Raw genomic sequence first — 25,772 nt, forward strand, 5'->3', positions numbered from 1 at the left:
TTATTTTTACACTGAACTGTTCCCTTAATGTATATGCAAATCTACAGCATACATTAACTAAAGCCATTTTTTTCTCTACAGCTGTAAGCTATATAGCACAATGAATATTTCCTCTAGACAGGCGCTCTAGTTGATCTCTATATTCAGGCGAAAAAGAAAGGGTTCAGCTTATGTTTGAATTTTTTACTCCATGAGTGTGTTTGTATGTTCAGGGGCCAAGAAGCCTGTGCTAAGAATGATTTATACATGTAATGTATGTGTGTGTGCATGCAAGAACACATTTATAACCTGTGTGCAAATGTAAAGTTTTTTGGTGTGAGATTTTAACAGAAACCAAAATCATTTCATCTGCAGTAATTAATAAATATCCAAATGACTCCCATGGAGTTTATATAATTTTCCGCTGAGTGTTCTCATGAACAGTATGTATTCATGCATAGTATTTCTATCACAATGATCCATAAGGTGCGATCTGGAGGTCTGCAGCACACATACAATATGCCTTCCACTTGTTTTCCCTCCAGACGTACATCAGTATGGATGTGCTTCCAGAACACCAACAAGCAGTATTCCATCTGTTTATCTGTGGGAGAACCCTTCACCACCCTGACGCTGGCAAACAGGCACTATGCATTATACAGCAACACCATTTTGTAACCTTCTAAGATCACTGCCTGTGCCAATATTTAATATGATTCACAAAAAAGCATTACCAAGAAAATCTTCTCTGCAAAAACTATTGGACAGTTAATAGACCTATAATACACAAGATCCATAAATAACCCGTAAATAATTCCTTGTACGTAGCTTAGTGATGTCATTAACTGAAATCAGTGGTTAGTGATGTCATTTGTGTCAAGTGACCCATTGAAACATTTATTATAAGAAATAATAATATATTATTGTATTATAAGAAACAATGTATACCCTACTTAATGAGGATGTCAGCACCATGATTTCAAGTGCTTTCAATGGTCATGAAATATTCTGTAATAAAAAGTTTACTGTACAGTAGGGGTACACTATTCCTTATGTTATAATAATTTATATTTCCATATACACGTTAGTGTTAGAGCATTTATTTCCTGCCTGTTTAAAAGAAAGCATCTCATTGGTTGCTGCACTGGACATATTATGCCTGAGCTCAGTGCCTTGTGTCCCTGTGTTTATTATTATTTCCTTTTTTTGTTTTTTAAAGTAATATTGTATATTACTTTATTGTAATAGGAATGTCGGACGTTATCGCTGCATGCATCCGACACAACTGTCCGATAAAGATGCAACGTGCAGCGTTCGCATCAGACAGTTGTGTCGTATGCATGCAGCGACAAAGTCCGACATTCCTATTACTTACCTTAGATTCGACGCATCCAACGTGATGCCTGCGTTTCATCTCTGCAAGTCGGAACGAAAGATATTGCAGGTAAAATCGCTTGTGTAGTTCTACCCTTATAGAAAAGTGATATGTAAATAAATCCTACTAATGTGGATTACCTTTAAATGTCTCATTTGAATCCTCCCAGCACAAACTAATTACACTGTTATGCAATGCTAGATTGCACATGGAAGCTAATTAATTGCTAGTTAAAAGGTTTTTGTTTTTTCTTTTCCTTGGCTGCTGGGATTCATGAATGGCCAGAAAAAAAATGCTAGAGGGGGGCATCTTGAAATCCAGTTTAGCTAGATGACCTACATAGACAATGTCGTGTGCATATTTAGGTTGTGGAAAGGTCCTGGATTCTAAAATAAGGGACGTGGGGCTCCATTTGTGACTTAGTGTAGTATGTGCTATTCATGTCACTAAGCCTGGATTCTCTCCCAAAGCCAGTGGGTTAACTTTAGCTCTGTTATTTCTTCCTTTCTTTCCCTAGAAATAGTCCTGTGGAAACAGTTACAATGAAATGTTTTCGTCTTAACATCAAACAGGGGGCCCATGAGCAGGAAAGCAACCTTGTAAAATATAAACAGACATTACTTTTGAATACTTTATGGATTATTCATCCAATTTAAGCCATTCGCAACTGTCCTCACGCGGTGAAGAATGCTTCTAGTATCACTTAGTATCTATTCTTGGAAGATGATCTGTTTAGCTATTCCGATGGTAACTGCACGGAGGTCACAGGCATTTGGTTTTATCACATTCATTTTTATTACTTTTGAATATTAATAACAGCTTGAAAGAACCATAATGCGAGATTATATTTGTTGTTAAAGGGAAAATGGCTTCTAGCTTGTAAAACCAACTGGAAAAATTATGCAGTAGAAGAAGAAGAAAAAAATATGCTGGAGAACATATCCAGCCAGTGCAAGTGATATATAGCTCAGCTCCACTGGGGAAGCAGCTGGAGAGGAAACAGTTAAGCTGCTCCACACGTTTCAGATTTCTCACACTGGGTTCCTAGCTGCCTCTAACCTGCTACCCCTCCTTCTGTCTGACCCTTGACATTTCCACTCTGCTTCTCACTAGCAGACAAGAGAAAGAGGAAGAAAAGTCTATGGAACAAAACAATCTCTCCCAAACTAGTCTGAACAGATTATTTTATAACATTTGCTACGTTTGGGACAGACGTGCCCCTTTGGGCTTGTGGATACGTGAAGGACCAGTCGGGTTAAGAAAACCAGTGCACAAATTCCTTTTTGTTATATCCCATAACTAATGGTTCAGAAAGCCACACTGTTAATCCAAACACCAAAGCCCTGTGGCTGATAACACACTTTAGTTAGCTAAAGACCTGTGAATAGCCAATGACATTTTAATAAACCAATTAGATACCAGTCTTTATGTTTATCTTAATAATGTACTGGTCAGTATAGATACCTCTTGTCTATTTGTTGAGTAGCAAAGAGACTTGGGGCAGATTCCCTAAAGGGCAAAGTGACTAACGCTAGCGAAAATTTGCCAGCGTGACGTCATTTCAGAACTTCGCCCATTCCCTAACGTGCGCAGGTGTCACTTTGCTAGTGAAGGAGATAGACGCTAGCGTTGCTTCACACTCTAACGCCAGGCGAATTTTTGCTCTGGCGAACGGACGTAACTACGCAAATTCACTAAGATGCAGATTATACTGAACGTTACCTCATTCGCCAGACGTGCCTTCACCAGCTCAGACCAGGCGAAGTGCAATGGAGTGCATAGCACTTCCTCAATTTTTAGTGCAAAATTTTTCTAAGTCACAAAAAATGCTGGTGTCTTTTCCTTTTTTTAAAGTGATAGCCCGCAAAGGTCCGTAAAATTTATTTTTGGGTAACCAGGTTCCCCCCTACATTTTCTAACATATGGCACATAAACTATACAGTGGGCTCATGTGTAGGGCATTATAACAACTCTATTTTCTTTATTAAGGTTCCCTGGACTTGTGTAATGTAATGTATTTGCTGCAACATATACGTCCATTCAACTTTATCATTTTCCATATGCAAATTAGGCAACACTAACACATCTTCGCTTTGATTGCCGAAGTAAGACTAGCAAAAATTCGCCAGCGTTCAGCGCCCTGGACGCACCTTCACGCTTTAGGGAATTTGCGTTGTCGTAGCGAATTTACGCCTGGCGAAGTGTTGCAATGGCTACTAAGCCGTCATTGGCGAATTTACGCAGTTAGAGAATTTGCCCCAAAGCATTATTATAATCTTTTGATAAATTTAAAGATTATGTAACTACCTGAGTAGGGATGCACCGAATTCAAGACTAGATTCAGGATTCTGTGTTATTCAGCAGGATTCACATTTGGCCGAATCCTCGTGCCTGTCTGAACTGAATCTAAATCCTAATTTGAATAAACATATGCCATGGACAGCAAGGAAAATCACAAAACTTTTTTGTCACAAACAAAGAAGTAAAAACATTTTTTTCCCTCCCTGTCCCTAATTTGCATATGCAAATTAGGATTTGGTATTCGGCTGAATCTTTCATGAAGGATTCAGCCAAATCCAAGTAGTGGATTTGGTGCATCCCTAATTGTGAGGGCACGTGTGCATACACAGCAGGCTGAAGTGTAAGAAACTATAAATTAAATATAAATATATATATATATATATATACTAAAAGTATGGACTGTTATGGGTTTTCCTAAGAGCACTACCATCTCTAAGATTTGCCTAATTGAAAAAACATTAAATAAACCAATAGGCTGGTTTTGCCTCCAATACGGATTAATTATATCTTCGTTTGAATCAAGTACATGGTCCTGTTTTATTATAAGAGAGAAAAAGGAACTCACTTTTAAAAATTTGGATTATTTGGATAAAATGGAGTCTGTGAGAGACAACCATTCCGCAGATCGGAGTTTTCTGGATAACGGGTTTCCAGATAACTGATCCGATACCTGTACTTCAATTGTTTGTAAAGGCAGTTAAGCACCAATCAAAATTTTGCAAAAGCTAAAACCTGATCATAGCATGAAATAGAAATTACATGCCAGACCATTATCTCCAATAAGGGAAATATATTAACCGCTCCGACTCACCGCATATTCTGTAGTTTTCAGAAGCCGGCAAATTGTTATACAAGTCCGGGTGCAGGAACTTCGGCGTCCCACGCCATATATAGACAGAAGCGAAAAGAAAGGTAAATTCCGCACACCAGCTCGTCAGTTGAAAAACATCATCTTTATTCGACCATGTTAAAACACACGCTGCTTGACGCGTTTCGGGCTCAGCTGCCCTTAATCATAAGCATTATGATTAAGGGCAGCTGAGCCCAAAACGCGTCAAGCAGCGTGTGTTTTAACATGGTCGAATAAAGATGATGTTTTTCAACTGACGAGCTGGTGTGCGGAATTTACCTTTCTTTTCGCCATTATCTCCAATACCCTAGTTTGCTAATTTATAATAAGTCTCATAACTTATTGGCTTAATACTAATAAATGACATTGTGGTTAACCCACTGCTGACAGTGAATGCACCTCTACACTGTACTTTATGGCTACTTTCACTTTAGCTTTTAAATTCTTTATCTCTATGTGTATGTAAAACAAAGGAATTAAGCGGATGGATCACATGCATTACATGAGTAGAAGTACAAATTAAAGACAAAGATTCCTCTGATAGAACATGGGTGTCACAGCCGGCACCCAATACCAGAACAGGTGCCAAGTACCCTGGTCTCGGCTCGGCTTCACCAGTAGTGTGACCACCGTTGGGCTTCGGGAGGAGCCCTCAGCTTACTTGGGTGCCACCTGGACTTAACGAGGGGTACAAAGCAAGATGTTCTGGCTAGCAGAGGGGCACGGCAGGTAGCAGAGTCTTTTGGGTCGAAGGTCACGGTACAAATGGAACAGGCAACAGAATCGTCAGACAGGCTGGGTCGAGGCAGGCAGATAACAAGAATCGTCAAACAGGCAAAAGGGTCAAAACCGGGTGATCAATCGAAGGGTTAAACAGTAGAGTAGTCGTAAGCAGGCAAGGTCAAGATCCAGAATTCAGAATAGTCAAAATAGCCAGGCAGGGGTCAAAACAGGGATCAAACAGATTCAGAATATAGCAAAAGCTCAGAAAGCACCAGGAACGAAATCCTATCACGGGCAATGCATAAAGTAAAACTGTACCTTTAAATAGCATTTGAATTTCGCGCCTTTAAGAAAATCCATAGCGCGCCCTAGGATGCCGGCGCCTGCGGCCTACAGACCCGCTCGTCGAGGCAGGCGTCCCCGCTGAGGGGGCGACAGGCGTCCCTGTCCCCCCCCCCAGACCACCAGGTATGTTCGTTACAATGGGGTTAGGAAATAGGTTTCATCATGATCACAGGAAAGGTTACTTTATTGTTGGCCAACCGAGTTATGAAACTCAACCAACAGTAATGACTGATTAATTGGTTCTACTTTTATATTGGATTATTTAAAGGAGAACTAAGGCCTGAAAATGAATATGGCTAAAAATGTCATGTTTTATATACTAAACATAATACACCAGTCTAAAGTGTCATCATTTAAATAGCAGCAATGATCCAGGACTTCAAACTTGTCACAGGGGGTCACCATCTTGGAAAGTGTCTCACTCACATGCTCAGTGGGCTCTGAGTAGCCAATTAGGGTCGGTGAAAATTATTAAGCACGAAATGAGTTTGGCCTGTAATAAAAGCTGATGCTACAGGACTGTTTGTTAATATGCTAGTTGCACTGGTCTCTGTGCTGCCATGTAGTAATTATCTAATCGGCCTTAAACTGTGATATTTCTATTCTATGTGTACTGTATATTGTGGGTCACTAAGCTCAGTAAGTGACAGCAGCACAGAGCATGTGCAGTGAATCAGCAGAAAAGAAGATGGGGAGCTACTGGGGCATCTTTGGAGACACAGATCTTTACTGCTAAAGGGCTGTGGTTGCCTTGGGCTGGTACAGAAGCCCAAAAGATAATGTTCAACATTTCTAGACTACTTCTTTAGTTAAACTTTAGTTCTCCTTTAAGGAAGAAAAAGAAAAGGTTAAGGATAAAAAAGGGCTGTGCGATACAATTGGCAGCCACCTTGCTAAATGCCTTGGCTTGCCTTCTTCTGGGCCAGCATAACAGACATTTGGCAAAGGTTCATGAACTTGTGACTTGTTCCAATATCAAGAAATACGTTGTTTTAAATTACATTTTTATCATGCTCCTTATCAAAAGTGATCTAGAAAAAAGGAAGTAATAAATACAAGAACTGAAGAAAAGAGACACAGACAGACTATAAAACCCTGTGTAATCTTCATATTATTCTATCCTATCATGGTACAAATTAAAGGTACTTCAGTATTGAACTTAAGTTGGAAGTTGAGTGAATATACTTGTTAATTTCTTACATTTACCACCCCTGGTAAAATACTCCATTCCATCTAAGAAAGTTCTAGAGAGTTGAGATATGCAATAACCTTTGTGAAGTCAAAATAATACATTTTAATTGTATGCATAGATATGTATGTGTATCTGTAAGTAACTACCTTTATAACACTAATTACCAATCTAGTCTATAGTGAATTTAACTTAAATCTTGACCAGTTTACATGTCTGATTTCACGCGTCACAAATTGTAAGCAACCATATATGCTCATACCGCTTGTTTTAATAAATAATACGGATAGTTGAATAATATTATTCATGTGTTAATAGGGCTAATAAGCTGCTAGAAATTTCACCAAAATATTCTCTGACCTTTCAAAAAACATTTGTCCTGGGGCTCCAAAACTTTAGACAAGGGCCAGGTGGGTGTCTCTGAAAATGCCTGGGAGCATTCCCTTGTCAATTCAGCCAGATGAGTAAGTGTCAGCTGGGACTCTGAACACTGCCGGCTGCATTCTCCAGTGAACTCCACTTTCATGCTGGCTTAGATCAAGAACAGACCATGATGCTTTGCAATATGCCTTTCCAGAGCATCAGCCGATATAATATGGGGCAGTCTAGAAAACCTACTTGCAAGTCTTAGCTAAGTTTTGCCTGTGTACATTGTATGCTAAAATCCATGCACAAGAAGCACTAAAAAGGTCATAGTAAAGGTTCCTTGACTATTTTTGTAAAAAATGTGGTCATACTACTGTTGTGGTAGAATTAAATGATCTTTTGCCTTAATGGACAATCGATCCGGAAACCTTGATGTATCGTGTGGTGATGTTGCGCAATCCCCCGGAAATAACGTCACAGCAGTCGTTCTTAGCTGGGGTCCAGTATTCTGCCTCCTTCTACAATGGCCAGTGGTTTATTATACACTAAGACAAAAGGTGGTCTTACAATATATCCAATCAATGCGCATGTTATGCTATGAATCAATTGGTGGAACCAGCACACAGACACATGTCCATAGAAGAGGGGGGGAAAGGTAGACTGCCCTAGGCAAACAAAAGACACCAGGACAAAAGGCACTTCCCCCGGTAATATACATATACACAGACACAGTGATCTTAGCGTGGCTTGTACTGTAAGGGCTGGGACACACTGGGCGATTTGGGGAGATTTAGTCGCCTGGCGACTAATCGCCGCGACTTTCCACGACCAATCTTCCCCGAATGCTTCCCCTCTCTCTGCGCCTGGCTAAAATGAAAAATCGCCTGTGCTAATCACACGCGGCGATTCATTTTCCGAAGTCGCCCGAAGTTTCCTCGTGAGGCTGAATCGCTGCGTGTGATTAGCGCAGGCGATTTCTCATTTTAGCCAGGCGCAGAGAGAGGGGAAGCATTCGGGGAGAAAAGTCGCTGCGATTAGTCGCCAGGCGACTAAATCTCCCCAAATCGCCCAGTGTGTCCCTACCCTTAAAGTACCCCTTTGTTCAATGGTCCGTATTCCTCAATCCCAACCGGCGCCACACCCGGCATGCTGCAGTCATGCCTGATGAACACAAATCGGATGGGAATCGGAAAGATCGGGCGACTGTGCAAAGCTCGGTCGTAAAGACGCTTATCCCGCATCGGTGGCGGCCATATGGCGAAATATGAGAAATTTCAACGTCACTACCAACTTTAATCACTTAGGAGTCAAAAGCTCTCTTGAATAAGGCACATGGGTTGGCTATTATAGAAAAAAGCACACAGGTTAATAAAGTCATTCTCGTAATGATGACACTATATAAGCACGCTGTTCTTAATCTTTCAGGGTTAATGAGCCAATTGTTATAATATGCTGTTATAATGACTTAAATAAAAAATACATCATTTGTTATAGTAAAATTACTGTTCTGGTTTAGGATCTATTATTTTTTTTAAATTTCTTTATTTTCAGTTTTTCAACAAGGGTACAAAATAAAAAGGGGAAGTAAAAGGGTGATATATTTACAATTACAAATATCCACATATATAATATATATATTGCAGTATCACTCGTTCCAATCCTTTTATTGCCTTTTAATTTATCCTTAAAAGGTCCTCCATAAATTAATGCCAAGGACACCAAGTTCTCCAGTATATCTTACTAGTATTGTGATATAGATGGGTTAACTCTTCTAATACGCTTATTTCTTTCACAGCTCTAAACCAAATGTTATAATATGCTGTTATAAAGACTTAAATAAAAAATACATCATTTGTTATAGTAAAATTACTGTTCTGGTTTAGGATCTATTAGGGGCACATTTACTATTGGTCGAATATCGAGGGTTAATTAACCCTTGATATTCGACCATCAAAGTTAAATCCTTCGACTTCGAATATCGAAGTCGAAGGATTTACCGCATTTCGTTCGATCGAAAAATTATTAAATCCTTCGAATGGAACGATTCAAATGATTTTAATCCATCAATCGAACGATTTTCCTTCAATCAAAAATTACTTCGATCGACCTTCCCCATAGGCTAACATTGGTGCTCGGTAGGTTTTAGTTGGCGAATTAGGTGGTCGAAGTTTTTTTTAAAGAGACAGTAGTTCGACGATCGAATGGTCGAATAGTCTAACGTTTTTTAGTTTGAATCGTTCGATTCGAAGTTGAAGTCGTAGTCGAAGGTCGAAGTAGCCAATTCGATGGTTGAAGTAGCCAAAAAAAAACTTGAAATTCGAAGTATTTTTCATTCTAATCCTTCACTCGAGCTAAGTAAATGTGCCCCCAAATGTTAGGGTAAGGCCACACTGGGCGTTTTGGGGAGATTTGGTCGCCTGGCGACTAATCGCCTCGACTTTGCGGCAACCAATCTCCCCAAACGCCTGCCCTCACTCAGTGCCGGCTAAAATGAAAAAACGTTGGCGCTAATCACACACGGCGATTCATTTTCCGAAGTCACCCGAAGTTTCCTCGTGAGGCAACTCCGGCGACTTCGGAAAACAAATCTCCGCCTGTGATTAACGCCAGCGTTTTTTCATTTTAGCCGGCGCAGAGTGAGGGAAGGCATTTGGGGAGCTTGGTCACCGCAAAGACGAGGCGATTAGTCGCCAGGCGACCAAATCTCCCCAAACCGCCCAGTGTGGCCTTACCCTTAAGCTGTATGGGTCAACAATGCAAGGGAAATAATGCAAACCAAAAGTACTTTAGCAATAGAATTTTAAAAAATAACCTTTTCTAAATATTATATCCTAACCTGCTGGTAACAGGTTTAAGCAGTAACCCTAGAAAGTGCAACAGAAGTTTGGACTCCCTTTACACAGCCAGAAAGCAAGGCAGGGCCATATTCATTTGTTACACTAGCAGAATATAACAAACATTCAGATTTATATAATGAAATCTCATGTTAAACTATTTAAGGCATGATCTACTGCAATGCCTTATTATCTTTCAGTCTGTAACAAACTACATGTGGGCCGTTATTGCCAAGCACTTGCTAGATTATAATGCAAAATCAAAATGATATAATTATTTGTTTGATGGAAAAGGAACAATTCTGCATGGTCATTTCTACATAGATTTCCTGTAAATCTGCAGTCAAGTCAAATCACCAATCAGAACAAACAGAACACTGATGCAAGTGCAATTTATTTGCTAGCAATGTTTTCCCTTGCATCTGACTATGCAAGCACAGGCTTGTATACTAGCATCACCTGATTAATAAACAACGTTGACAGTATTATGAAAGAACTTGTATTGTTTGTATGTGTGTGTCTGTGTATATACAGTATAATATATATTATCTGTGACAAGCGACCGCACTCTGAAGACCGGACTTTGCTTAATCTTTGTGGGTGCAGGGTCAAAAAGTTCATATAGAGATTTGTTGCAAAGACCCGCACACCAATGTTATTTTCTTCAAAAGAGTGATTTTATTTAGTAAATTAATCCGACGTTTCGGCCCACATTTGGGCCTTTTTCAAGGATAACACATGTACATCAAAAAAAAAAATGATGTACATGTGTTACATGTGGGCCAAAACGTCGGATTAATGTACTAAATAAAATCACTATTTTGAAGAAAATACATTGGTGTGCAGGTCTTTGCAACAAATTTCTCTCTCTCTCTCTCTCTCTCTCTCTCTCTCTCTCTCTCTCTCTCTCAATATATTGCAAAATATGCTGTTGCACTCAAGGGAATTTATTATATATATATATATATGTCACAGTGCCTTTATAAATATAAAAGTAGTACAGGTATAATTTTACAATTAATTACAATTTTTAAAAATGATTTCCTTTTTCTCTATAATAATAAAACAATACCTTGTATTTGATCCCCATCTAAGATATAATTCATCCTTATGGGAAGCAACACAACCCTATTGGCTTTCTTTAATGTTCAAATGATTTTTTAGTAGACTTAAGGTATGGAGATCCAAATTATGCAAATATCCTTTCTCCAAAAAACCCCAGGTCCCAAGCATTCTGGATAACAGGTCCCACACCTTTACATTTTATGCTATACACATAGCACTGGTGCAAATCCAAGAATGAGAGACTAAGGAGCCGATTCACTAACTTCGAGTGAAGGATTCGAAGTAAAAAAAACTTTGAATTTCGAAGTGTTTTTTGGGCTACTTCGACCATCGAATGGTCTACTACGACCTTCGACTACGACTACGACTTCGAAACGAACTATTCGAACTAAAAATCGTTCGACCATTCGATAGTCGAAGTACTGTCTCTTTAAGAAAAAACTTCGACCCCCTAGTTCGCCATCTAAAAGCTACCGAAGTCAATGTTAGCCTATGGGGAAGGTCCCCATAGGCTTTCCTAAGTTTTTTTGATCGAAGGATATTCCTTCGATCGTTGGATTAAAATCCTTCGAATCGTTCGTTTCGAAGGATTTTATCGTTCGATCGAAGGAATAATCCTTCGATCGTTCGATCGCACTATTTGTGCTAAAATCCTTCGACTTCGATATTCGAAGTCGAAGGATTATAATTCCCAGTCGAATATCGAGGGTTAATTTACCCTCGATTTTCGACCCTTTGTGAATCTGCCCCTAAGCCTTACATCACAATTAAAAGACAGATAATTAAATCATATGTACTTTTGGACAACTATGTATCCAACATAGTTAAAAACAAAATGAGCATGCATTTTTGGTATAATATTTCTAAGGTTAATCAGACATGCATTCAAAATCCTACATAAATAAATACATACAATTATTTGTATTTTAATTCTTTATCATTATTAATTTTTTACTAGCTCTCCCTGTGCTTAGCAGAGTTTTATGAGCAATAATGAGATCTATGGGAAAGAGCAATGATATATACATGATATATGACACATATATATATATATATATATATAGAATGTATTTACAGTAGAGACCCTATTTATTGGGTTGGTGTTGGACAGAGATAGCTACTTCTCCTTTAAGAAGACAAAGAAATGCTTAAAAAAACATCCTCACATTGTTATGCTAATCAGATTGCATAGTCAGCACAGCGTTAGTTCTCCATGCTAAAGCCTATTACATAAATTGGGGACAGGAAAAACCAGTTTTGGGAAGATAAACAGAACAGATTCCATTCACTGTTTTGCGCTGTATCCTTACTTAGCCTTAGAATCACTGCATCCAGTATTGCAAATAAAAAATCTTTATCTTTGAATACCATATAAATGTCACCTTTGGTTTTCATTTAATCTGAGAACATAGATTGAGTAGATGTGCCGAAAAAAATCTATTTACTGAATGTCTGCATGAATAATATGATAAATGGGAATTAGCACACATACCAGATAAAAAACTGTTTTTTTTTAGACAGAACATCATGTGACTTGATGAATGCGTCAAACATTATTTTACGTGCGTCAGCAATCTCATGAACACTTTCATTCATCCATATTTTTTATAGTGTATATTCTGAGGCAGAAGTCCATCCGCCGCCAATATCAATAATGGGCAGCAAGCTCTAAAAAGGAAGAAACGATGAAGCCAGCATAATTCCCTGCCAATTGATCATTAATAAAGCATATTTACTGTCCCTGAGAGAGTATTAGTAAACATCATTCACTTAACACCAAACTGCCTACCATAATGATTCTGTTGCTGCTGTGTCCTGGGAGAACATGATCCTCCTGAGACCAGGGACGATGTCATGTCAGGTATAAGTCATGGGCTTATAATACTCGAAAATTAATCATTTATAGTTGCCAACTATTACTAACTTAGAAGAAATTCCCTTTGCTATATTTGTTCCAGGGAATGACTGTTACCTGGAGTAGGTGGGCTCCCACCTTTACAAAGAGATGTTTGGGAGAGAAAAAATTGTACAGGTATAGGACCTGTTATCCAGAATGCTGGAGACCTGGAGTTTTCCAGATAACAGATCTTTTCTTAATAAATCTTCATATGGGAACTGTTATAAAGAATACTAAGCACCTGGGGTATTCCAGATAAGGGCTCTTTCCTTAATTTTGATCGTCATACCTTGTCTGCTAGAAAATCATGTAAACATTAAATAAACCAGGATTAACTACTGTATATGTTAATTGGGATCAAGTACAGGGTACTGTTTTAATATTAAAGAGAAAAAGGGAATCATGTTTTAAAAATTTGATAATTTGGATAAAATTGAGCCTTTCCGTAATTCAGAGCTTTCTGGATAATGGGTTACCGGATAACGGATTCAATACCTGTATTTAAAAAAATATTTGAACATTAAACAAAAAGCCAATTGGTTTGTTTTGCCTCCAATAAGGATAATTACATCTTAGGATCAAATACAAGGTACTGGTTTATTATTACAGAGAAAAAGGCAATCAATCAAAAAATGTAATTATTTGTATATAATGGAGTTTATATGAGAAATGGCCTTCCCATAATTTAGAGCCTTTTGAATGATGGGTTTCCGGATTACCTGTATATGATCTGGGAAGCATGACTGTTTATTGGGCCTTGTGAGACAATCTGTTACCTGGGCTAAACATTTAGGGGGTGATTCACTAACTTCGAGTGAAGGATTCGAAGTAAAAAAACTTCGAATTTCGAAGTGTTTTTTGGGCTACTTCGACCATCGAATGGGCTACTACGACCTTCGACTACGACTTCGAATCGAACTATTTGAACTAAAAATCGTTCGATCATTCGACCATTCGATAGTCGAAGTACTGTCTCTTTAAAAAAAAACTTCGACCCCCTAGTTCGCCTTCTAAAAGCTAGAAGGTCCCCATAAGCTTTCCTAAGTTTTTTTGATCAAAGGATATTCCTTCGATTGTTGGATTAAAATCCTTCGAATCGTTCGATTCGAAGGATTTTATCGTTCGATCGAAGGAATAATCCTTCGATCGTTCGATCGCACTATTTGCTCTAAAATCCTTCGACTTTGATATTCTAAATCGAAGGATTTTAATTCCCAGTCGAATATCGAGGGTTAATTAACCCTCGATATTCGACCCTTTGTGAATCGGCCCCTAAGTGCTCCAGAGAAGTCTTCTCTCTTGTCACTATTTGGCATGCAGGTAGAGAAACAGCAAAGCAGTTCTTTCCCATCCAACAAGTCCAGCTTCACGGAGCATACACTAAATAAAGACAACTGTTTGCTAGAGACTTCAAACACAAAGCAAAATGGCATATCCCTGATAGCACTTTTATCTAATGAAAATAAATGAATGCTGCCTATACAACTGACACAAATACTATTCCAACACCAAGATATTCATTTAAAACAGACTGACATACCGACACATATATCTTTGCCTTTCTAGCCTACGGAAAACGATTGAAGTGGCCGTGTTACGTTGCGAAAATGGTAAATATTAATTTAATGTAGGAAAATGTAAATGCTAATTTCAAATATTTTAGTGCATTCAACTCAGGATGACCCCTTATTTCTCATTCTGTCACAAACGTATGTAAGCCTTTTTAAGATGTGTTTGTTGCGGTATTATTATAAATGGCTGGACGCAGATAGTTCCGTGCCTATTAATTATATGTGCATGTTCGCTGCCTACTTCAGCAGTAAAACATGACACCAGACAGGATGCAGGGTATTTATGAAAGAGTTGAATTTATGCACTGTGTTGTGTTCGGTGATTCCTAAGTGTCATTGTTCAGCTGTAGCTACGGACACTTTATTATCACTGAAGCATGCTCAACATACTGCAAAAGGACACAGATGCAATTTTTCCACCCAAGATTTTTTTAATAATAAATGTCAGGGTCGGAGGGTTGAAATGTTTTTACATGTGAGCTAATAACTGAATACTTATATATGGCAGTTGGTAGGTCTGGACTGGGAGTCAAAATAGGCCCTGGCATTCCATGTACACAGAGGCCCAAATGGTCCTCCATCAGCCCACTAAATAGTGACTGTCTAAGGAAATTTACAGCAGCCCCTCTGGCATTTGCCAGAACCCACAGATTGCTAGTCCGGGCCTGGCAGTTGGTTTAGTTTGGGGAAGTCTAAGTAAATGCAATTTACCCCAAAACAACATTGTTTACATAAAAGGTAGAATTATTTTTATTTGTTCCTAAAATGTGGGGCTGCCCTCCTTCCTCCACAAAATGCTAAAAGGCGGAATCCAGGCTGAAGGCTAGTCAGTGTATAGGTTTTCCCTGAAGCAATGGGAAACTGCTGGGGCCATATTTTAATTTTCATAGGTATGTGCCCTTTTGTCAGCTAAAGGGAGGGCCTGACTGCAAAAGGGGGGGCCGAACCTAAAAAGTATAAAGCACCTATAGTTTAGAGAAGTACTGGCATAGTTTCACATTATCTTGCCTACATACTATATCAATATTTTGAAAATTAGAGATTACATGTAGGATTCTATTTGGCTGACCAAAGCCCAATAACTATTATGTATACCCCTGTCTTATACCCCTAAATATCTACTTGTAAAGCATTATTCATGTCAACTCAAGTCCCCCTTGTTTCATTTTCAGCCTTTGGTCAAGCTTCATTTAGCGCATGAAATGGGAACAGATATAAGAACACATATATATAAGATATAAGAAATATCAGGACAGAAAATACATATTCACCCCAAATCACCATAACTGACCTTAAGGCTGGTGTAGCTAGCAGAGTAAATGGCCATTCTCACCCTAAATGGCCTTCAGGCTGAGCCCCCCTTCCCACTGTTCCAAGCCCCCTAGGGGGACAGCCCCACAGTTTAGGGACCACTGGGCTAGAGGATAAAGCAAAAGGAAAATAATTATAAAATCGTTTAAATTAGATAAACATGGGGAAAAAAATACTAAATAAAGCAAAATATCAAGTTATTTTGGAATAAATCTCAGAATCTGGCTTTAGGCTGCCAGGGGTTGTTGGAAGCTGTAGTTCAACAACAGCTGAAGAACAGCAGGTTGCTTATGCTTAGCTGAGAGCATTTAGTAAATACAGGCTAATGAATGCATGACCTGTGAAATCACCAGTGAATTAGGATTATAAGTGCAGCATCAACATATTTTAAGTATAATTGTAATGATCAACACACCATGAAGCAGAACAAAATCATTTAAATACAATTTAGCACATTAAAAAAAAAAAGCTTTCTTTTTGTCACAAAAGAGTCCGGTTTGTTCAGTCTGCAGTAAACCAGTTTTACATTACAGAAAAGAAGTAACTGGTTCATAAATATAAAAATACATTAATATCTAGCATTAGTAACCTAATATTTGATATAGTTGTACAATATCACATTGTAAAATTCACATGACTTCTATTTGTTGACCAAGGTATTTCCCTGCACAACTCAGCATATGAACTTCAGCTGAATACGGAGCTAGGATGTATTGTGCCAGGCTAGCTACAACTTCCCAGCAAAACTCAACAATCACTACGACAAAACAACTACAACCAAGGGCGACAAGGCAAAAACAGCAGGAAATGTTTCTGAAATGAGCTGCTTAAACTGGCCAGTAACACTAAAGGTGGCAATAAACATAGAGATCCACTCATTTGGCAATTTTACCAAACGAGCAGATCTCTCCCCGATATGCCCACCTTCAAGGCCGTCGGAGAGCCAATAAGCTGCAGACTCGCTCTATCGGCAGCTTTTATCGGCCCGTATATGTCCAGCTTAAAGGGATTCTATCAGCATAATGAGCCCAACGCATTTCGACCTTAAGGGTCTTCATCAGGGGTACAGAAAATTAACAAAAATCAAAAAGGCCTTTTTGATTTTTGTTAATTTTCTGTGCCCCTGATGAAGACCCTTAAGGTCGAAACGCGTTGGGCTCATTATGCTTTTGTTTTGTAAAATTTTTTCTATTAGATTTTTTTCTTCTTTTTTATAATAAATTAATTTTGGTTTTCTCAAATTGGGTGTGCTATCCATTCCTTGCAGTAGTTATAGATTACATGGAGACCCTTATGGGGAGTCACCTATGGATTAGCACCCTATAATTCATTTTAAAGGGTGTGCGCCTTCTCTTTTTACTTTTGATAAAGGGATTCTATCATGATTTTTATGGTTTAGTTTTTATTTCTAAATTACACTGTTTACACTGCAAATAATTCACTCTACAATATAAAATATCATTCATATATTCATATTTTTATATGCGCTCTTTTAAAATACATTAGCCATAGGTTAAAGGGATTGTTCAGCTTTAAATTAACTTTTAGTATGATGTAGACAGTTAAATTCTGAAACAATTTGCAAATGGTTTTCATATTTTATTAGTTTTTTTTTGTTTTGTAGCTTTTAATTCAGCAGCTCTGTTTTTAATTTCAGCAATCTAGTTGCTAGGGTCCAAATGACCCTAGCAACCATGCAGTGATATGAATAAGAGACTGGAATATGAATAGAAGAGTGTCTGAATAGAAAGATGAGTAATAAAAAAAAGTAGCAATAACAACACATGTGTAGCCTTACAGAGCATTTGTTTTTTTAGATGGGATCTGTGATCCCAGTTGGAAATCTGGAAAGAATCAAAAAAAGATGGCAAACAATTCTAAAACTATAAGGCTGATTGAAAAGGTTCTTATAATCAGCCATTCTATAACATGCTAAAAGATAACTTAAAGGTGAAGCACCCTTTAATGCAAACAAGGCTAAAGTTCTCCTGGGAGAAGCACCCATGTATGTATAAGTGTAATGTATTTTCCCTGGCCCTTTACTGTCTATATCGCTCCACTGTCTTTAAAACTCCCTTCTCCATCTGTAGGTTTCATTGTCTCATTTCTTAAAATAATGCAGAATTGCCATAAGTATGGATTTTACCATATAGCAATTATTCAGCCATAGAGCTTAATTAATTAATGCTTTTTCCTTTATTTTGGAGCAGGTAGAGAGAAATGAAAAGTTAAAAACCCGCACCGAAAGGTTATATTTTGTTATGAGCTTTTATGTCGGAACAACTGCCTTTAATGTACCCAGTACGCTCTCACAAAGATTATGATTACAGATTCATAAATAAAAGGGCAAATACATTCCCAGAAAGATTTAATTAGTAGCTGCATTTGCAAACCTGAATATCACATTGCTGGCACTAGCCTCTACCAAGCATATGACTTATACTGACAGTTTAATGCATACCATAGATTTAAAATTGTCTGTTCAGAGCTCCAGGAAAATACAAAGCCTCTGCCAAATTCAGCTGCCTATATATTAAGTAGGTGAGCCCCTTGTCATTGAACTAATGTTCCTGTGAGTGAGTAACCTACCTTACTGACCTTCTTCCTTAGTTTTACTACTCCGTGCCAAGAGCATTCAATAACACATGGACAGAATGCCAATTATATCTTCGGTGAACCTCAAAACCCACAAAACCATATGGCTAGGTTATGATTAGGCAAGACTTTGGTTCCCTGTAACACAGGAACATTTAGTGGTTTTTCTATGAGAACAGATCTTGTATATGTTTTAGTGTTGGTGAGTAAACAATGGAAAGATCCTTTTCAATTACAGGTATAGGGTCTGTTATCTGGAAACGCAGTATCCAGAAAGCTCCAAATTATGGGAAGATTTCACTTTAAGAAAATAATTCACATTTTTTAAAATGGTTTCCTTTTTCTCTGTAATAATAAAATATTACCTTGCACTTGATCGCAACTAAGTAATAATTAATCCCATTCGGTTTATTTAACGTTTAAATTAATTTTGGTTGACGTGAAGGCCTATTTATCAACAGTCTCATCCGAATATAAAGATTAAGGTGGTTATTTATCAAGGTCCGAATTTATCTCAATATCGGATGCTACAAACTCTGATCTAACCCGCTCGGGTTTTTAACGCTTATTTATTATTACATTTTTCCGAAAATTACCTTTGTGGGAAAAGCTCCGATTTTCACGATTTTTTCATGAATTTTCCCTGAAAACATTGTGAAATTGCTCGAAACCCCTGACACAACCAAAAATCAATGGGACTGTTCCCAAATTACTTTTATGCAACCTCGATAGGTTTGAAATGCCGTGTTTTTATATTTGGGCTCTTTAGCCCTCGGGGTTTAATAAATTCCGAAAAATTTGTGATTTTTTTTTTTTAAGCCTACACAAAAAATCACAAATTTTTCAGATTTCGGGGAATTTCAGGCATTCGGAGCTTAGTAAGTATATACAGTATAAAGATTTAAATATTAAAAGTATGGGGAAAAAACGCTGAAGGACACGCTTAAAATAGGATAACCTCTAAAACCTTTAAAAAATCGAGGTTTTTGTATAATTCCTAGTAAAAAAAATCAGAAAACCTCTAAAAGTCCAAATTGATTATAAATAGCGATAGGCAATCTGACCCATTCCGCTTTGTAGAAAATTCGTGACTTCTCTGAAATGCGTCGAAGTCTATGGGTGACAACATTTTTTTGACGCACCTCAATTGTTTTCACTATAGGAGATTTTTCTAATTATGGGCATCATCATTAATGGTCTAACAGGATCAGCGCAGCTCCCATTAACTTATATAGTACCTCACCAACTTTTACCTTGAGCATTTTTGTACAGGTGTGGGATCCATTACCCGGAAATCTGTAATACGGAAAGCTCCAAAATACGGAAAGGCTGTCTTCCATAGACTCCATATTATCCAAATAATAATAATATCCAAGTTTTTAAAAATAATTGCCTTTTTCTCTGTAATAATAAAACAGTAGCTTTTACTTGATCCCAACTAAGATATAATTAATCCGTAATGGAAGCAAAATCAGCCTATTGGGTTTATTCAATGTTTATATGATTTTCTAGTAGACTTAATGTATGAAGATCCAAATTACGGAAAGATCCATTATCAGGAAAAACCCCAGGTCCTGAACATTTTGGATAACAGGCCCCATACCTGTATTAGTGTTTTTCGTGGTTTTTACACTTAATAAATCTTGAATTTTTAGAGTTTTTAAAAAATATAGAAAAACCACCAATTTTTGGAGATTTGTGAACATTTTTTTTTTAAATTTTTAAATGGGCCCCTGAAAGTATGGAGATCCAAATTATGGAAATTATCCAGAAAACCCCAGGTCCCAAGCATTCTGGATAAAAGGTCCTATATCTGCGTATCACTTGGTACATCCAAAAAAAGGCACTCTACAGTCTGTCATTGTGCATTATTTTATTACTCCAAGTTTACATCTCATTTTTTTTTCAACACAACAAGCATAATGGTGGTTTCCACTCATATTAAATTCAAATAAATAGCTCAAATAAAAAAAAAGAAGAGTACAATATATTATGTAAGTCATCTGGTCAACTATACTGTATACCCCGAATACCAAATAATTATGGGTAGTGATGTGCAAATATCACGTATATGTTATGTCTTTTCCTGAGCTAGTTCAATGGCAGGTGAAGTGCAACCCTATAGGTACACCCTATAGATAAAATGTTTGTCAGCACATGCTTTTCCCTTTTATAGTAACTTGTATGGCAGCTTTATTGTTAGCGACATATTTCTGCTTCTCTGTCATGCTCTTATGTAACCTGCACATCTCACCTGTTCTCCCCTTATCCCTCCGTCTCCCTAAACAAAGTCAGATTTTTAAATCATATATTCCGCACAAATGATGTACAAGAACGCAACTTCAGAGACAGGGAGCTAAACTTATGTCCATAGATGTGTAATGCAGAAATGAAGTTGGCACGCCTTTTATCTCCTCAGCACAGAAATGACAGTTTCTTTTGCACCAAACAAGCTTGCACATTAATGGGCAGTCGAGAAAAACAGGTTTATTTCATATGTCTCCCAACAGCCTTCACTACAAATGACACTGGAACAAAACAAACATCTGACAGATAAACAGCAGATCCATACCGATGTGTACAAATACTAAGAACATTTATTTATTATTGATACGTATATATTTTGTAATCTTGGCAACAGATTAGTAGCCTCTGCTGGGTGACTTTTTATTGCATAGGTTATTTTTAATGCATTCAATAACAACCAAGAGAAGATCAATTTAACTGGAATCATAACAAGTGTCAGTACGTAGCTATTATTTTCTTCTCGTTTTTTTGTTGCATTGAGGCTGAAATTCCTTTTAATGCCAAAATACTGAGCAATATATCAAAACATCACTTAATTTGAAATACAAAAAAAAAAGCTTAGTTACCAATTCTTCTCACCACTTTACAATATAATACAATGTCATTTTTAATAAAAGGTTCCTATATAACTCTACAGCTACACTAAGCCTTCTGAATATCTCTTGGCCTTGCATTATGCTGGAAATATTAGCCATTAAGAATAAGCAGTGTGATAGGGAAGGAGGAGAAACAGTGAGAAAAGCAAGATCTATTTATATGTAATAGTGAATAAAATAAGCTGTTGTGGGACTTGTCCTTAAACTCAGTTTGCTGAAATTCCCAGTATAGTTTTTAAAACTGATATAATCTTTTTGAGATATATCTATATCTGTATTTTGGATCTATATGTTTACTTTACACAGACAACACTGATGCAGAATTGCATAAGCCCAGCAAACCCAGCAAGTGACCCAAGAAATCACCCCGTGTTCCCAAACCTCAGATCAGCACATCGGCATGTGCCAAAAACTCTAATATGTAGCCAGGTGTGGCTAGCATTAAACTTGTTGATGGATGCTAGACAGAACGGCTGACTACTGGTTAACGTAGCTCTAGTCCCCACTCACAAAACATAAGGGAAGGTTTAACACAGGCCAGGGAATTTAGAATTCCCAGCAGTTTGATACATATAACAAAGAAAATCGTTAGCGAATTGGCACATTTATCAAAGCACATAGTTATGTCACTTTGTCTACTGCTTCAAGCAGCCAAACACATGCATTTTCAGTTAGTATTCTGAGCTGCATTCTGAGCTGCATCCTAACACCTATCCCAATTGTTAAATCCCAATGCAAATTGCACACAGGATTTAACGATTAGGACAATTATTGGACATATGTTTGGAAATCAGACTCTTTTAGGGCTCTTACAGACAAGCGTTTTTACCTGCGCTCCCCTGCGTTCCATTTTTCTGCGTTCAGCCGCAGGGGAGCGCAGGAATAGACGCATTACATTTTTGCCAATGGGGCTGTACTCACACAGGCGCATGATAGGCGCCGAACGGCAGGAAAAATGCAGCATGTTGCGTCTCATCCTGCGTTCGGCGCCTACACGCGCCTGTGTGAGTACAGCCCCATTGGAAAAAATGTAATGCGTCTATTCCTGCGCTCCCCTGCGGCTGAACGCAGAAAAACGGAACGCAGGGGAGCGCAGATAAAAACGCTCGTCTGTAAGAGCCCTTGCAAGAGGCACGCATGATGATGTAATGATATCTGAGAATATTAGCCCCTCATAATTTAGGTAGAAAGTTATATGTTCTGTAAGAGGTTTATTGAAACATAGGACAATTCTTTGTTTCCAGCAAGCATCTAATATCCATTTCTCACCAATAAAAGGGATGGTACTGTTTTCCATCCACATTTACCATTGTTACAGGTGTGAGCACTGGAGCCCTAAAGGGCAAAACACTATGGGGCTCATTTATCAACACTGGGCAAATTTGCCCCATGGGCAGTTACCTATACCAACCGATCAGTGATTAGCTTTTTAAAGCCAGCTGCAAGTAGAACAATGAATGCAGCAATCAGATTGGTCGCCATGGGTTACTGCCCATGGGCAAATTTGCCCAGTGTTAATAAATGACCCGTGTGTTACTTAGGACCCATACATGGAGCATTTGTGCCTGTTGAATTGCCAGTTGCAAACAACGCTCTGTACCTTGTGCTGGCTTAAAAATCCAGTGCAAAGTGAAGAGCACAGCTCACTCAAGTGCAAGGGAACCATGTACTCCCAAACACCTTTATCTTCCGTGCTCCAGAGGGTTGTTCATGTACCGCTAACCTCCCTGCTCCTTCTTTAAACAACTGGGCAAAACGTAAGCATTACCTCATAGAGAGTAAAATGCAACTCGTTGTGCTTAGTAACCAATCAGAATTGTCCTTTTCCTAACTGAATACACTCTCGTCACTCTCACACTCTTGTGTGCATAACAAACCTGCAGCAACATTTAGGAATAGCAATAAATGGATGGGAATCTTTACTATTCTACTGGGTACTGGGTGTATTCCACTTCAACACAGATAAACTGTACCAGACTACACCTGACATCTCCTGCCATGTCCTAGCTTAGCCTTTCAGTAGAAAAAGATATACAATATTAGAAAAATGATAAGCTCTATGGATCAATTTGTCTAATCAGTATCTGAAATCACCCAAAGATCGGGTGATATATAGTAAGGAAAACTGATTCGGTTTGGCTGACTATTCCAGCTATGCATTCTACTGGGTAAAATAGGAATTTAACTTAAGAAAATTGAATGTTATTCTCTTGCAGCTTTGTTTAGCAAATTAAGTCACTGGCCCATCATAATTAGTATCTAATATAAGACTTGTAATACAGAGAAATGTCATTTTTAGAGGAGCATGTATCATCCTATTCCACATCATGGGAATATTGCTGCTTACCTAGTGCATAAGGAATAAGAAAAAGTCTGTTGTTGACGCAGAAATGTATAGAGGTGCCTCAGGCCCTGTACAAATGGTGCCTTGCAGAGCAGCGTTGCATTACAGATGACATACAAGCATTGTTTTTGGAGGCCCCAGTCCTGAACATACCATAGACAGTAGGAAAAACAAGATGGAGCGAGTAGAAAAAGATGGCAACAGAAACACTGGATATTTGTGTTGCCCAGTTTGTAGGCCTTCAGGTGTTGTGGGAATACAACTCTCAGTGTTAGGCCGTTGAAGAAAATGTTAAATCCATATTGACAGTATCAACTTTCCACCTTATGCTGCTACTCATTATTCCCTTGGGGAGCAACCTCACTTTTGGTGATCCATATGGAGTCAGGTCTTTATATTTAGGTGCAATACAGCAATATTGCAAACTGAGTACCCTCCTCAGGATTTAAAGCATGTGCTTGGCAGTGCATTATTTAGAAATGATATGCTATGGTGTCAATATGGCTTTAAGCTGCAGCAGAGAGAGATTCTATATTTCATATGTTTCATCACAAAGCAAAAAAAACAACATTTTGTAAAAATGCAAATTGCTCTAAATTTCAATTGCACCAAAACCAATAAGGTTTGCATAGGAGTGAAAGTTTACTGTGCATCTCATTTTATATTATTGCACCATTCTGCTGTAATTTGTTTTTTGGCAGGAAAAAAAAGACAGTTGACAGATTTATTCATTCAAAACTCGATATTCTCTTCAACACCTCCAACTTCTTATTCTTCTTCTTGCATTGAATAAAGAATTTGGGCAGGGAGATGTGCTACAAATGTGTTGCATGCTATGAATATCCACCACATTTCCAAACCTGTAGGTAAAATATCACGCATGGGCTTTACATGAACATAAATATAGATTTCTGATTGCAAGCTCTGTAAGGGACAATTGTCCTTCAATTGACTATTGAACAATAACTTTTATTCTTTTCTTACGATTTTTTTTTACATTCCTGTTTTATTTGTTAGTTCTTTAACCAAATTCCCTGCTGCTGCAACAAATTGCTTGTCTTGTGAATTACAACCATTTATCTTATTGTGAGAAAGGGCAACAGACTAAATTAATAAACAGTTTATATCTCAAAAACAGAATTTGTGAAACAGATTTATTAAACACGAACTGCATGTTTATGGCTATGACAACCTCCCCCTTTAAATACCACTGAATTATCAAAACTAACTGTATTAGTCTAGACCCCTTTCTGTGAATTATGCAGATCGTATCTCTTGAAAGTGCTAAGTACACTCACAGAACTCACAAATACAGATATGCTATAATAATATATTATTTAGTAATATGCTGCACAGTTTGCCTGGCAATTACACTGACTATGCTGTTATAGCAGCTTATGTATTTTACAATACAAGTCTTGTAAATTTGCTTCTCACCTCCTAAAATATATAGCTGCACATTCACATCTATTTTTTGCATATCCAGTAGAGGCTTATTTCCCTTGTCGGTGGATGTCATGGAGAATCTGCTCTATTTTGTCTTAATAATGAGAGTGGGATTGACTAGACACCAATGTAGGGCATTGAACCCTATTATGGCATTAAAGGTTACTCAAGCATGATGAATCCCATCAATGGACTACTTTTTAAGTGTAATAACACATACCAAAATTAATGATCCTTGCACAAAAGGATGGACACTTTCTTTGTAATTCCTCTCCCCCTGCCATAACTAGCCACTTTCAATAATTTATAGGAAGGGTACGGGAAGCAGAGTGGAAAGGAACCGGTGGTGAGGTCACAGAAGTGATTCCACTTGTTAATTGAAGTGGTCTCCCCTTTACAGAGATATTAACCCTGCCTTTTTTAACTGTTTTGTCACCAGCACTGCCTTCTTGGCTTCTGTTGGTTTTATTCTTGTTGATCCATAAAATGTATTGTAAAGTAAATGTTGGAGTTTCAAAAAAATCATGATGCAATTGTCCTGATAAAAAGTTAAATCTAGGGAGGAAATTCAAGCCTTTTCAAAATGTATCCATGAGACACAAATTACTCCTATTTAGGTTATATACCGGGATGCTATTATGTATGTCACACCACACACACAAAAATATGGCAAAAAGA

At 37.9% G+C, this 25,772-nt stretch overlaps 1 protein-coding gene across 2 annotated transcripts in view; it reads right to left on the minus strand.

Moving 5' to 3' along the window:
• Window positions 1–25,772, minus strand: part of mn1.L (meningioma (disrupted in balanced translocation) 1 L homeolog) — a 52,142-nt gene that overhangs the window by 10,983 nt on the left and 15,387 nt on the right. Inside the window, exon 2 of one of the 2 annotated variants that reach the window (XM_018261336.2) lies at window positions 15,787–15,912. The exons of the other annotated variant lie outside the window; for it this stretch is intronic. Within the exon in view, the coding sequence (XP_018116825.1) occupies window positions 15,830–15,912 (83 nt within the window). The 3' untranslated portion in view covers window positions 15,787–15,829. The remainder of the gene's footprint in view (window positions 1–15,786; window positions 15,913–25,772) is intronic. 2 annotated transcript variants of the gene reach the window in all.

The sequence above is a fragment of the Xenopus laevis genome, chromosome 1L (assembly GCF_017654675.1).
Source record: "Xenopus laevis strain J_2021 chromosome 1L, Xenopus_laevis_v10.1, whole genome shotgun sequence".
NCBI lineage: Eukaryota > Metazoa > Chordata > Amphibia > Anura > Pipidae > Xenopus > Xenopus laevis.